At 39.0% G+C, this 15,655-nt stretch overlaps 1 protein-coding gene across 2 annotated transcripts in view; it reads right to left on the minus strand.

Annotated features, from left to right (window-relative positions):
- Positions 1–15,655, minus strand: part of stx (stuxnet) — a 33,781-nt gene that overhangs the window by 11,387 nt on the left and 6,739 nt on the right. For both annotated transcript variants that reach the window (NM_001272497.2, NM_132420.4), the window contains exon 2: positions 4,370–4,457. In NM_001272497.2, the coding sequence (NP_001259426.1) occupies positions 4,370–4,457 (88 nt within the window). The remainder of the gene's footprint in view (positions 1–4,369; positions 4,458–15,655) is intronic.

Consider the following 15,655-nt stretch of genomic DNA (forward strand, 5'->3'; position numbering starts at 1 on the left):
AATGACACAAATCTGCGGGGATTATGATTGAGCTGTCGAAAAAACAGTTCGCAAGGTGCTCCATTCCATTCCACTGGGATATGATATCATTAAAGAATGACTGAAAATCGATGTGATGTTTTCTAAACTATTACTGCCTATTTCAAGACACTAATAGAGTTAATGTGCAAATTTTCAAAACATTTGCAAACATGTGAGCACCATTCGGAGCCAACTATGAAAATCAAAAGTGTAGGGGGATTTCACTCATCTCTCCATTAATAAATATATTTATATATATATATATATATTCCCCATATGACCGCTTGTTGCCGAGTATATAATATGCCTTCTTTTTTTTTTTGCCCATTTGCTATAATAAACTTTACAGAATATTATTACTGCTAATAGCAGCTGAATTTTTGGCTGTCTGCGATGTGTCAAGATAAAATTGGAGCAATATGCAAATGTCGCGGCAGACAAATGGCTATAAATATATATTTATATATATGCATTTAGGCTGTGTGCAGTGTTGATCCCAGATAATTGGCAAATAACTTTGCATTATTCTTGCTTAGATGGTATCGAGGATTGAGTTCTAGATATACTCGAATGACTTTGGTGACCCACAAGAGCGGTCACCTTGTGCTGGCTTACTCACTCGGCCATTCAGTCAGTGGTGTCAATAAATCGAGAGATGTCTCCATCAAATCAACCTGTCACTTGTTAACACACATTTAACCCAGCGAGTGGGCGAAAGGGGGCAGAAGAAGGGGGACAGGAGGTAGAACAACACCTGTCCCAGGTTGACAAGCAGTCGCTACCGAATTGCAATGTTTCGCTTCACTTTGCCTCTTGCCACTTTCGGCTACTCTGTGCTGCTAATTAGGAGGCAATGGCATGAGGTGGCAAAAATAAAAAAAAAAAGGTGAAAAAAGGTGAAATAAAGTACAATACTCAAGCATCGTGAGTCAGAGGACAGCGCGATATAGATTCTGGACAGCGAACGGACGCAGAGGGGCATAGAATGCGAATACAATGCTCCTTCAGGCAAGACACTCCTTTCACATAAAAAATAACACACAAAATTCTTTGGCAGAGAACAAATTAATCGAAACATCAGAGGGGAATCTAAAAAAAAAAAAAGATTTCCTAAGTGAAAAACTGTTTTCAGAGAGTATCATATAGAAATATATAGCTTAATAGTGAAGTGAGGAAGAATTGAGAAGAACCATTTGCAGTCCAAAGGTTAGCTCTAGTTCTTTTCTCTCAGTGTTGCCGTATCACACCTTTCTGGAGTTTTGGCAATTGGCAGACCGACCCCCTCTAATTGCAGTTCCTTTATCCCTCACCGTGTTATTTATTTCGTAAATTTGCACGACAAACAACAAAAGCCATTGCCAAAAACAAAAATAAAATTAAGAAGACAGCTGAAAAAAAAAAAGTTGAAATGCAAAAGAGACGCAAATTGTTAATTGGCTATTTAAACATTTTTTTTTTTTTTGTACTTCGTACATTGCAATTTCATTTTGTTTTGTAAATAAATTTTAATCAGCATTTTTTATTGACTTTTTTCACCAACTGAGACAAAGAAAGACTCGAGTTTTAATTTCGGCTTTCTTCGAAAAATTCTTGTCTAGTTGATTTTACTGTTTCCAGAAAATGTGCAGCATTATTAGGGCCATAAAAACGTATTTACTTGCATAATTTTCTGGCAAGAGAACAGCCCAACAGCTCAAGCTTTCAATACTAAAGTGTTTAGGCTATAAATCTTTCAAACAAATAATAAAATTATGTAGCCGGATGATGTAAAAGTGTTATGTATCAACACCCATTTGTACAAATACATATATATATATGTAAATACATATGTATATAAGAATGTTCGAATATAAGCATATGTAAATTTAGGCTTTGCAATCGTCTCTTTGGAATTTTTATGGATTTCTCGAGCACGCCAAAATATTTCTTTGTTCACATCACAAAAAATTGCATGAACTTTTATATAGCGCGTGTGTTTTGAATGCAATACGAAATGCAATAAATATGGCTAACAAATGTCCGTCAAAGTTACGCATAATATATAAATAAGTGAACAATGGTTACTCCAAAAAATAAAGGGAATAAACCATTTTGTAATCCACATTTGTGGTTATTTTCAACCTATATTTTGCGGTAGCATGTAAGGTTTCAAACTCTAGTAAATTCAAGTAACTTTTTCTAGCACCCAAGTGACAAAATTTGAGTCTAGACTTTAACAAGTTTACAAGCTATCTCTGTCGTCATTTTCATGCCTTTTTCCACATGCGCAACTTGAACCAATTCCATGTGAAAAAAAGCCATTGGAGACAATGGAAAAGGTGGGGAATAACAGCAATATGACACAAAATGCACAAATGTTATTAAATAGGCAAAAATAATAGACTTCGAGTGCAGGCGAGAGAGAGAAAGGGAGAGAGAAAGCGAGAGAGAGAGAGAGATTGAAATGGAGCAGCTGCGCTAATATTGATATAAACGTTATGTGGCACTGTTGGCCAGATTGAGGTGAGACAGCTGATTGCCTCACCAGGTAAATTGGTGTCACCGCAAAGCGGCAAGGCAGACTAACTAAATAAAAATTGAAATATTTAAAATGAAACAGCAAAGATTTAAATATCATTCTAATAAATGAAAAAAAAGTGCACAAAGTGAGATCTTAAAATCATTTTTTATTATGTAATTTGACCAATTTAACAATCTTTCGACTGAAACAAAAACTCGATGTATCGTGTCCAAGTGAAGCATTCAATTTAATAGCGCATTTGCCGAATGAGCGCATTGACAATGTTGCAAATGGTGGACAAGCAACCTGTTGCTGCGGCAGCATGTTGCAATGCCCACAGCGGTGTCACGCGCGGGATTTGCAAACAAAGAGATTGGTAATGCCGTGTGGAGTTACCTGAACCAGGTTGAACAAAAAAAAAGTAATCCCGGCTCATAACTCAAACGGTAAACAGTAAATCAAACTGAGGAAACGCCGCAAAAAGAGCACGACAAGAAAAGTAAAAAAAAAAAAATTGCATAAAAAGCAGAGAGGCGAGAACCAATATTCAGCATTAAGCTAAATAAGATAGCAAACTCTTTATGCAACGAATTTCTTACATAAAAAACTTCTAAAAGTATACAAAAAGTGTGAATATAAAATTAAATTGCATTAACTACTATTTTTCTACCCCGCAGTGTAGACGATTATTCCAATCCCTTTGTTCATACCAACACAGCCGCGCATACAAATGCAAACTTGACCTTTAGATTGCGCTGGCGTTTAAATTAAAATTGGCTAAAACTTTCTCATTAAAAACACGCACTGTACATTGACCGAAAAAAAAACGAAAAAACTGAAACCAAAACCTTCAAAACTCGAACACAATGACCAAAAACAAGAAGTAGGAGGAGGAGGAGGAGGAGGAGGGAGAGAGCTGAAAAGCTGAGCAAATTTGGTGAAAGATACAAAATGATTGTCATGCCGATCGTCAAGCGATCGTCAACTTCAACTTCAATCGACCGAAAAGGTTTCGCCGGTATTCGCGCCATAAATTGAAGGTAAAATGAAGCGAAAAAAAATCAGTGGCGGTATGCTTTTCAATACGAGTTGAAAATTCAAATGTGTGTATCCTTTAGGAGGAATATGTCTTTTATGACTGGAATACAAGTACAGTGAACACCCCCGTGAATGGCAATCGAAGTAGGCTAAACCAGTTGGACGGCGAGCAAGCTGAAAAGTGTGTGTTCGTGTGTGTGTAATAAAAACAAATATGTAAATAAATTTAAATTCATTAATGTCAAACAACTTTGGCAACGACAAATGACGATCGATGGAAGCAACAAGAAAACGATGAACAATAATCAACAGAATTCGAATGAGAAACGGAATTAGTCGAATTAGTCACAGTCACTTTGGCTGGGGGCGATAATGATTAAAATTCCTCACGTAAATAATATCTAATCTTCCCATATTCATTATTCATTTCGAAATGAATAAAATTGCGGTTAGAAAAGAGAGTGTATCGCACAAGCGGACTTCATTCGGGCTTTAAATTGGGGTCAGGGTTACGCGCTTGACTCTTAAATTGACACTTTGATTAACTTGATTCCGAATCGCGTTTAAGCTGTACTTTCTCCATAACTCAGGGAATTTAAAAAATATTTCTTTAAATATGTATTTTCAAAACGAAGCAGTTGGCCAGCCCCACTGTCTTTGAATATATTTCAAATATATAGACAGTAATTAGAGGAGTGTTCATATAATTGCATTTATATACAACAACATTAAATTCAATCGCCTCGTTGTTCGATTTTCACTTATTTAGTAGCACTGTTTTTTTTTTTTTAATGGATGCGGTCGACTTACCAATAAACCAGTTTCCACGTTTGGTATCAAAATGATCTTGGAACCGTCCATTAAGTTGTGATCTCTGAGCGTGCCATCCTGCAGTTCTCTGCAAAAAAAAAAAGAAAATAAGAATAGTAATCATGTTCATTAGAAGGGTGCTGCCAATATTATCATTAAATCAATAAACGGTTTTCTTGGCATATACAAAGATCATCTAAACAGTCGAAAACGATAAGCGAACAATCAAAAGATCCGCTTTTAAAAGCCAAACAATTTGAAAATAAAGAAGTTGAGAAGATACAAAAGAGAAGCGGAAAAAAGTTGACGATTCGAGTTTATTCAAATAACAAAAGGCGCGCACCTTGCTTTTTTTCAATATTAATTTTGGTTTTAACTTTTCTCGTTTCATCGCTTTACACTGCAGTCACACAACTAACAATTGGAATAATATCGCCGTTTTAATGGATAATACAATTAATTTGGAATTTGGTTTGTTTGCTTTTTATCAGCTCAGTTCTCAGTTCTCCCTTTCTTTTTGCCCGACGAAAGCGCATAAACCGAAACCCAAAAATGAAATAAAAATACAAAAAAATAAAAATGCAATTTTTTTTTTTGCTGAAAGCGTTGATTTGCTGCTGTCAGCACTTTTGCATGCGTAATTACGCTTTTTTGCGACATTGAAGTCAATTATTTCGAAGAATCGGCAAACGATTTGAGTGCAATATCAATTAAGCACAAACAATTCAAGACGATACCATCATTATTTTGATTATATTATGATTAGCTTCCGATATAGTATGTAGTTACTATAGCTATCAAAATCAGAATGCTATAGTCGTTCTTCCTTCCTTTTACCCCAGTTTCTCTTATACAATGTACACTTTTGCAAATGCGAATTTAAAAGCGCACAGGTAAGAAATTAAAAGTTCAAGCACTTTACAGGTTTGCTGCCTTTTCTCCACCGCTTTTGGATCAAAAATCATTGGGGCCAGCCAGTTGATTTCCATTCCATTTTTCGTTCTGTTTTCTGTGTTTCGCTTTTGTTTTATTTCATTTTTGTTTCACTTTTGCACTGTAATGGCTGATTTTTTGTCGTTGTTGTCTGTCGCTGGAGTGAAACAAAGTCAAAAGTTAAATGCTGTTGACACTTTTCAGTTGCTGAATTTCAATTGTTTTCTTTTCTTTCCTTTTTCCTTTTTCGTTTTTTTTTTTTTTAATTTTTGGGCATTGCATTTCGCAGGTGTTAAGAGAGACAACAACATCGGTAGCAGTTGCAGCAGCAGCGGCTATAACAAAACGCCAACAGGCAGACAACAAATAAACAATAAACCAACATTCAGCCGCATATTTGTTTAATTCCGTTTACTTGGATTATAATGCAAATATGAGAAACCGAAATCGAGAGGGTCTCGAGAATTAACTGCAATAAGAATTGTATTTCCATTATTTGCATTCTCATATGTATGAATGTGCATTGCACGCTGAATTTCTAAAAGGGCAAAGGCGGTATTGTAGATTACGGATTGCGTCTTTAAGAATTGCACAATACATACATTCTTTTCCCGTTGACTAACTATTTTCTGTCTTACTATTTACAATTTTCACATAAGTATATTGTATTGAATAGAAGTTTGATCTGTATCTCTGTGATTTCTATTGTAATTTTGGTCTTGCCTTCACCGCAATGTACAGTTGCCACCCTAGTTTTTTCGGCACCGAAGAAAGTCTGTCTGGCATATGGCAACCCAATATATGTACATGTACGTATGTATATTTTACACGTGTGTCTACACAACACATTCAGTTATAATCAATGTCGGGCCTATATATAGATGGCGATGCATTTGTTTTGGCTAGCAACGCAAAGTGGTAAAGCCACAACAGAAACGAATAAAACGCTGATCCGAAAACATAAATCGACCAATGGACGGTGGACGGTGGGCGGTGGGCAGTGGGTGGCGGGGCGATGTACACATGTATGTAAAAATGTAAAGTGTACACTTATTGGGTGGGGAAAAAACCTTGCCGACCGCTAGGGGCCACACAAAGGCTGGCTGGAGAAGAAAAAAGGGGATCGCTTGTTCAAAATTACTTAATTGTATGCTCCATCACAGGCAGACGAAGAGATATCTTTCGTCATGAGAGAGTTGGTCAAAACACACAAAGAGATACCAAGCAGACAAATCTACGAAATAGTTAACAATGACTATATTTTATCTGCTGAACTACAGTTGCTTTCAACACAGTTATTGTTAAGCGCTTGTACTAAAAACGGATTATGATAATTTCATTAGCATAGGCAAGAAGAGGAGAGTGCTACATTAAAAGTTGCTACAATATTCATCACTTTCAATTTATATTTATATTATATATGATAAAAAAAAAGGGCTTCATAATCCAACAAATCCGGTGTGACCTTATTAAACATTAAAGAGCAATTTATGTTTTACTGGTCACACTGGCACAGGAGAAAATTGAAATCAACTTTAATAGTATTGATATTCAATTATTTATATGTATGTTCTTATATAGAAAATAAACAAATAATTCGAATTTATTTTATTGATACAATTTTCACCACAGCTGCATGTTGCGGCAAAGAAGAGCGAGAGAGAGAGAGGCGATCGAGTGAGTTGCGGCGAATTCGGTGGCGATGCGGTAACCCCGGCAACAACAAAAACAACGACCATTCAACGAGGCGAGCGTTTAATGACTGCATGCATGATTGATGAATTGATAAGATTTGGTTAGTTGGCTGGCTGGCACGAAAAGCGAATTTGGGTCAGCGAAAGGGGCGTGGCACGTCGGCAACGGCAACAGCAACAACAACAAACGCTCCGGTTGCACGCAACGCTCAACTTTCAACACTCACGCACACACGTTCGCATGGATACCGAATAAGAAGGAAAATGAAACTAAAAACAACCATAACCGAAAGACAAACCCCCCTCCCAAAAATCCAAGCACTGAATTTATGGCAATTTTAACAAAATACTACTTCTCCCGCATAAAATAATAGTGCATTTTAAAGAAAAAACATCGACAAAAGCGTTTGTTGTTTAATGAATTCAAAAAAAAACATTAGGAAGTTCAAATTTCATATCTTAGACTTAGTATTTGAAATTGTTTAACTAACATTGTCTACAGCGTTACGTCACGTAAGGAGCCTAGCGTAGCTTCGCGTAACGTGTCTGTGATTTCTCACCTCCGACAACAGCAACATGTTGCAGCGGCTGCAGGTGCCAGAGCAACAGAAACTCACCACAGCGGTAAGTAACGTAACGTAATAAGAGAGAGCGAGAGCGAGATAGAGAAAGAGCACCGCAAGGCAAAATGGAAGATATCCCATTAAAGAGGCCTTTTTGCTTATTTATATATTTAACAAGGAAAAATTATTAAAATTAAATGGCTTGCAAATACTAGTTGAAAATAGAATACAATGTATTGGGCATTGGTGGGTTTTTATTTAATATTATTTTTTTATGCAAATTATAGACAAAATAAAAGCAAACATTATTAAATTGAACTTTCCCACTAAAGTCTTTTACGTTTTTTTTTTCTAGATTGAAAAAGCCTCGAAAATGGGATTTGTGTGTGTGTGTCTATGTGTGTGTGCTGAGGTGTGGCTGTGTTTGGCGTGTGTTTCGGTTTAGGCTTTTCGTCTGCGGGGGTGTCTGTGTTTCGGTGTTGCTGTGTGTGTTTCACGAGTGTGAAACGAGCCTGTGTGTGTATGTGACTTTACGCAATAGGCAGCAGATGACGCCGACGACAAAAGCGACGCAATATGACGCGACGATGGCCAACAGCAACAACAACAGAAACGGCAACAGCAACAGCGAAGGCCAAACGAGTTGGCTCGGTTGTTGGGTGGTTGTGCGATTTGTGAATGGGGAGGGGTCGCAGGTCGAAGGGGGGGGCCTGACCCAGACAGACAGGCTGGAAAGCTGCGGCGAGGAAAATGCAGACATCAAACTGTACAACCAGTGTTCAAAGTTGAACGCTCTACACCATAAAGCAATTAGAATAAACAAGTATTTATTATGGAAATTCAGTTATTTCTATTATAATTCCCATTTCACCAGACAGTTATTCAGTAGAAATTTTGTAATTAAAAGTCAACCATATTATATTGTCATAGATGCCATCCAATCTTAAGTTTTCAAAAATAATTGCATACATATTGGCGATTAGACGAGATTTCCTACAGAAAACTCATTTTATGTTTTAAGAACTTTTGATATGATTAAAGATTTTCTTTTCTTCATTTTTCCTAATTGTTCAAAGGATGTATGTGTGCCTCGTTCCATTTGAAAGAGCGGATTTCTACCAAGAGCCAGCTTCCTTCCTTTCTCTCTTAAAAAAAACCTGAAATACCCCTATTGTAACTGAAGCGTAGCCGATAAGAAGGTGGAAGCGTGACACCCGCAGAGATCAGGGGTAATATGGTGTGCTATGGCATGCTTCCTCCACCACGCTCTTCACACGATCTCTTCCCTCGTTCTTCTCCTTTAATACCGAAACCTCCCCCCCCCCTCTCCAGCCAAACCATTGACGGAATATAGGGATATATACTTTAATAGGCCTTTGGTGGGGGCATCGGCGTTCGGCATTTTCCAGCTATGTAATTTCAAACCGGGAACCAAGTGAATTGCCCTTTGTTGTCATAAAATTCCACCACCTTGCTGTATTGCAAACGCTGTGCGCTGGTGTGTGTGTGTCTGTGTGTCTGTGTGTATGTGTGTATTGGGCATGCTGCGTAAATTATCATGTTTACTGCCTTCAAAGGAGGACGGGAAAAGGAAGAAAAAGAAGGTTCAGGGATTCAAGAGAGAGCATCACACACATATACAGGCGACGCAAGGACTCTCTGGCCATCTCTCTCACTCCTTTGTATCCTCTCACTTGCTCCTTTACACATGATGGTTTCGTAGTCAGTGCACAAGGGTAAAAGCCTAAACAAGAAATCAACGAAATAAACTGAAAGCAAGCTTACTCCCGAAGCATTTATACCCATTTTCAAACTGTTTACCCCTATATATATCGATTAAATCTAAAGTAAATTTGGAATTAACTGACTATATAAAAAAGCTAAATTACGTGCCAAATGTTTAGAGGTTATGGTTGTTCAATATTTTATTCTTTAAAAATTTAATCTCTTTTAGCCACAAAACTAGAAAACTTATTGAAATACCCTTCGCCAGGGTATAAAAAAATAGTAGAGGGGGTGTGAAAAAAGAAGAAGAAAACCTCACATGGCAAAGAGGAAAGAAGCAAGAGAAAACGAGAGAGAGCGTCCCATTGAAAACTGCACCGAGCATTGAAAATGAGCACGAGATTTTCCGCCAAGCTGAGAAAAACCCAAGGGAAAACGAGTGACCAAAAAAAAAAAGAATTAGAGTCTGCCTTGGTGTGTGTGTATCTAAAAAAAAAAAAAAAAAGCTAAATGTCTGGTCAACATTTTTGGGGCTAACAAAGGGAAGTAAACGGGGGCTGGCGTTGCCTGACTAACTGACTGATGGGCAGACTCCCCATCGCCGAGTCAAGGGCAACTGTACACGCGTCGCCCAACAGCCAACCAACTACCCACCCACCCACCGCCACTTTAACCGAAAAGGAACGGAGAATAGAGAAATTCAAGAAAAAGCCTCTTGGTCGAAAAGTTCAAGATGAATTGCCAAAAGAAACTATAGGGTTTTAACGAAATGTACCCAACTCATATTTATATAGATACATATGTACATGTATGTACGCAGCAACCTTCATATAGAAATCTAAGAACGCAACGCTCTAAAGATATGAAAAAGATAACCACCAAGACGAATATATATATCATATCATCGTATCAGAGGGTTGATATCTATGCGGTCAAAGTGCTGCTCCCCCATAAATTCCAGCATTATTCCCACCCTTTTTACGGCAAAGAAGTCCAGCGGAAACCGAAATTCTCTCAACCATTAAACGATTGCATAACCTATTCAGTATTCTTTATTCTTGCTTGGTCACTTGTTTCCAGTTTCATTTCCATTTCAAGTTCAATTTCAATTTCGATTTCGATTTCAATCTGCCGTCTCTTTCACACGGAAATGTCAGCCCAGGTTGAATAGATATAAATTTGATTCGTTCTCTAATCTAGTTTCAAATAGAGACAAAATTCGAAATATTTCTTCTCTTTCGGCTATGCTGATGGAGTTTTTTATGTTATCAACTTCTCATTCGAATTTTTATTGAATTTCATTTCATTTACTCGACTTGCTATCGGAAAAGTAGAAACGCGTTTAACGAGAATCGGTTGAACAACAGCGGAATCTGAGAGCCCGAATAATTTTCGACGCTGACGAATTATTTGCCAAAGATATGAGGAAGTATTTCTCATATTTGCTCGACTACGTCTACTGTGTACTCATGTGGCAACAGATACAGATACAGACTGCACAGCTGCAGATAGAAACGTGTTAATTAATAGAATTTTAGAGGCTTCTTTGCCGCTCCAGCTGTAGATATACACTTTTCGGTGGGTTTTCGGCAACAACGTGTGATTGAAAGTGGGCCGTCAACTTTTTCACAGATACAAAGTACATGTGTGCCGGGGAATGAAGATACAATATACACAAATGACACTTGGATGATCCATTGGATGCAGTAGTGTTACGAAAAAGGTACCAAAAAATGGGTGGGGAGATACAAATCCAATCTTTTGAGAGCATTTAACATTAACATTTTTTTTTTTTTAAGATCATACAATAGTATTTTACCCCTGCCATAACATTTAAAGGCTTCCCTTCTGGTTGTTTAAATTTTCGGTATGGATACCACAGAGAAACGAAAACATTTAGATCCCTATCCTCTTTTTCGACCTGCACCACCGACTGACTGGGGCTCTTTTTGTGGGGTTGAATGCAACGATTGCTACCCCTGAGGCCATTTTAAAGTCAACTAATCCTAACTTTGATTACTGTTGGGCGGCACAAGCACATATTCATTCATCTATCTATGTATGTATATAGTAGGCTAAAATTGGGCACACCCACATGGCCATAAAAAAGCGACCGCCACAGCCTGGTGCACCATCATCAACACCAGCAACCACAGCAGCCACCACTTTGGCCAAATAGAGGCAAGACCAAAAGAGGGCGGCGGTGGGCGATGGGAGGGGCAACGGGAAACAAAAAAAAACACAAATTTTCAGACCAGCTTTCACTTGAGCGAAGCTTTTCCTCCTTCAGCCGAACCGAACCACCCACAAAGAAACTTGGGGTTGCAACCACCGACCAACCGACCGGCCGACCGACCGAACGTCGCTGTTGCTGATGAGTTTCATTAATTTCCGGACGAAAAGCTGCACCACCATCACACCACAAGGGAGCGGGGGCAATGGCAGAAGGGCCAGCCAGGATGTGGGCCTAGAACGCCCCTGCGACCGAAGCTGGTGTTGACCATATGCTCTAGACCCGAATACGTTAGACCCTTGCCCGAAATTAGGGTGTATACTATTTAGGGTATATTTAGTACATTTTTAGCCAAACGGGGATTACGAATTAGGTGTTATTATCTGACAATCAATTGTGATATGAATATAGGTTTATAGATTTGCTTAGCACGCTAGAATAATATGGATTTTAATCAAGATAGATAAATATAAGTCTCGATTCTCGGCTTATCCACAGTTTTTGTTGATTAAAATGCCCGCATAATCGTCAGCGGTATCTATCTGTGATCCACCCAACGGTGGGAGGTGAGCATCATCATCAAGGCTGTCAGCTGCAGTTTCACCAGCATAAAATCAACCCTCCTCCCAAAACGCCCCTTTTAGCGATTTGGTTTTGGAGCACAGCAAAAGACTGTGATGGAAAAGTCCATGGCAAAGGGTTGAGCCAGCTGGGGAAAACCAGGAGGTGTGGGCTATTTATTATGAGAGAGGCCTGAAAAATCGATGGCAACAGCTGAATCGCAGCTTTGTAGAGTCAACACTTCGCATTTGCATGCGCCAAAAGGGGGGGGCGTGGCAGTGCTAGAAGAGCAGGGACGGTGGAGGGACTACAGGCAGCATCCATAACAAAGACAAATTAAACAAAGGAATCGACGAGAAAGGGGGGTGGCAGCAATATGCGGGGGATAGACGGAGGATCGACGGCGGCAACAAACAACAATGAGAAATCACAGCAAGCGACTAAAAATAGCAAAAAAGCAGCAAAGCAGCAAAGCAGCTAAAGCAAAAATAACATCACGCCCCCGCACATTGAAAATTCAACGCGCCCCCTTTTACGCCCACTCTCCTCAATCGTCTTCTACAAGCACAGAAATCAACAAATGCTTTTTCTAATTTCGAACTATTGATTCAGAAGTTTCTATCTACACTACATCTGAACTAACTATACTATGTTAAATGCGGCGCAATTCAGTGGAAGGCATTTGCGAAAGGGCAAATAATACTGAAAGTGCTTAAAAATTACAGAGGTAGCTCTATGAAAAAGAATTCTAACGTTCATTAGATTCTTTATTTAATATGATCTAAACTCAAGGAAGAGTACAAATAAATTTATAGATCTATGATAGCCCACTGAAAGAATCTAGAATCTAGAAAATGGGAGAGAAATCGTATCATCCAATATCTAATATATATATCTAATATAAACCATAGCTCATAATTTTTCATCCAAAAATACACCAGTTTAAGATGGAACGAACTAGATGCTTTTGCAGAGATCACTGTAGCCGTATGATAGATAAATTTATAGTATCCGAAAGGGGAGACGCATTCATTGGATCTGTGCAACAACAATAACGATGGCAACAACTGCAATAACAGAACATCAACGAAAACAGCTTTTTTTTTTGCTTTTGCGTGTGTGGGGCTGCGCGCGCACACAAGCAAACCAAACCTCCCCCCCCCACACACAAACACACACACACACACGCACACACAGAAGCTTAGCAACAAAGAGCAAAGAGAACAATTGCCGGCCGGCCGAGCAAAACTGTTGATGGGAAAGAAAAAACGGAGCGGAGGGGTTGGGGGAGGGGAAGCGGTAGCGCGAAGGCAGCAAGTGGGTGGTGGGAGGTGGCGGGCGATTTGCGAGAGAGGGAAGCCGATGCCGTCCGATGACGTTATTGATGCCGTAAGTTGTTGTTTTTTCACTCAGCGTTTTTTAATGATCGTTTTGCACTGAAACCAAATGCAATTGGATGACGCCGACTGCAAAGTGCAGCTTATGGTGTTCTAACTTTTCGTACGTTTCGTTTTTATAATGAAATTGGAGCAGTTTGAAAAATGTATCGTCTTTCAAATCAATGGGATAAACATTTGTCGCCCATATATATATGTATATCAGAGTTTTGCCGCAACTCTTATGTAAAGAAACTATTTTCGAGAATTTTATTCAAAATTTCATTAATATTGGATCATTTGTTTTCTGTGCATCGAATTCACAGTTTGAACGAGTGTATGCGCAATTGAAAATTAGAATGAGTGTGTTGTTGCGGTGTGTGTAGGAAGCTGCTGATGATGATGATGATGTTATTTAGATTCCCCCTCAATTTGACAGCAAATGCATATGTGAATGAAAGCCAGAATCAAAGAATCAAGCGAATGCTGAATGAAATCGTTATGAAGGGGAGAAAACAAACGGATAGATAATAAAGAGGAAGTCGACAAAGAAAATCAATCTGCAAATAATTAACGAAAACATCGAGCAATTCAAATGCCTTGTTGGAAGAATCGGAGTTTTATCAACCCAAAAAACATAACTGAGTAACATCAATTCCCTTGACTCACATAAAAAATCACTGAATATTTCCAACTCAACTAGTTTTGAAACTTCCTGTTTTCCCATTTCAACCGCTTTCTTGCCCTTTTTGCATTTTTGTTCCTAAAATATTCAGTTAAATATTCAGTTTCTTTCTTTGTCTATTCCTTTCTTTGTCTATTTGCACTTTAAGCACTCTTTTAATGGCTGAAAATTTCGTTGAAACTGCAGCTAAAGGTGTTGAAAACAACCAAAAGAGTGAAAGAATCGAAAAAGACGAAAAAGAAGGGATATTTTAAAGCATCTCGGTTAATCACCGACAATCTCGATTTGCATTTTTTATGGGCATAAACAATGATTTTTTGATGCGTTCGTTACTACCTCGGCACTTTGGTGGTTGGTGGCTTTCTTGTTTCTTATGGCTCGACGACGGTGGTGCATTGACACATCACCCAGCCAACCACTGAAGAAACAGCAGGAAGAAAGAGTCATTGGTCTGGTCTGGGCCATAAATAGACGGCGAATATGTTTTGGGGTTTTTCGTGGATCTTCTCTCTTCTCTTGCATGCAATTTGGCACAATTAAGGCAAGTATCCGCCAGATACAAGATATAAAACGCAAACACCCCGCACAACAACCAGCAAACATGCAAACGTGCCGTTAGCTCAGATTTGGCCACTATTTAATTTTGTATCTTGCAGATACACACAGACAGACACACACACACACACACACACCAATACACACACTTGCTCACCCAACTAGGCATAGGCATTAGATACACACAACCGCAGCACCTTAAATAAACTTAAAAGACGGCGACCAACCACCCAAAACAGCAGAGCAAAGCCAACCACCCATCCACCCACTAAAATCCAGACCAACCCATCAAATGCACCACAAGAAACCACAGCAGCTTTAAAGCTGGAAATATTAATGATTCTTAAATGGTGTGCATACGATTACGAGCAAAGGAAATCTTAATATGAAGGATTCGTGTCTTAAGCCATTCAGCTTGTTCAAGTTTAGTAATAACTATTGAGACTGTGATTTTCTCGCAGTGTATGGCACCAGACCATCCCATTCATTCACCATTTAAACCGAAGCGAACTGAACCGAAGCAGAGCAAAATGCGAACGAACTAGCAAACGAACAAGCGCACACATCCTCCCGATTCTGTGATGCTTTCTATTTTTAATGCCCGGCAACTTTGTTGCACCGAGAGTTTTCAGTTTATTCTAATAATTCAGTGGGTGGAAAAACGCTGCAGTGATGGGAAAATTTATTGAATGCGCCAGCAGCAACGCTGAAAAACGCTGATGAACAAGCAGCAGAAGACCAAGAGCAAGAGCAAGAGGCAGGGGGCAGGAGGCAGGGGCAGGAGCGGCGAAGAAAAAGAAGCATTGAGGCGTGGCGCCATCTAGCGCCGAACAAAGCCAAGGCTAAGGCCTGAGGCCATAAACAAATGGGGAGTAAAATGTGGGGGTGAAGGGGGGGTGGTGTTAGGGATTGGGATTGAGCAAATAACGAAGGGTACAAAATGGCAGCCAAGGGCCATTTG

This window comes from Drosophila melanogaster, chromosome X (assembly GCF_000001215.4).
Source record: "Drosophila melanogaster chromosome X".
In the NCBI taxonomy this organism is placed as follows: domain Eukaryota; kingdom Metazoa; phylum Arthropoda; class Insecta; order Diptera; family Drosophilidae; genus Drosophila; species Drosophila melanogaster.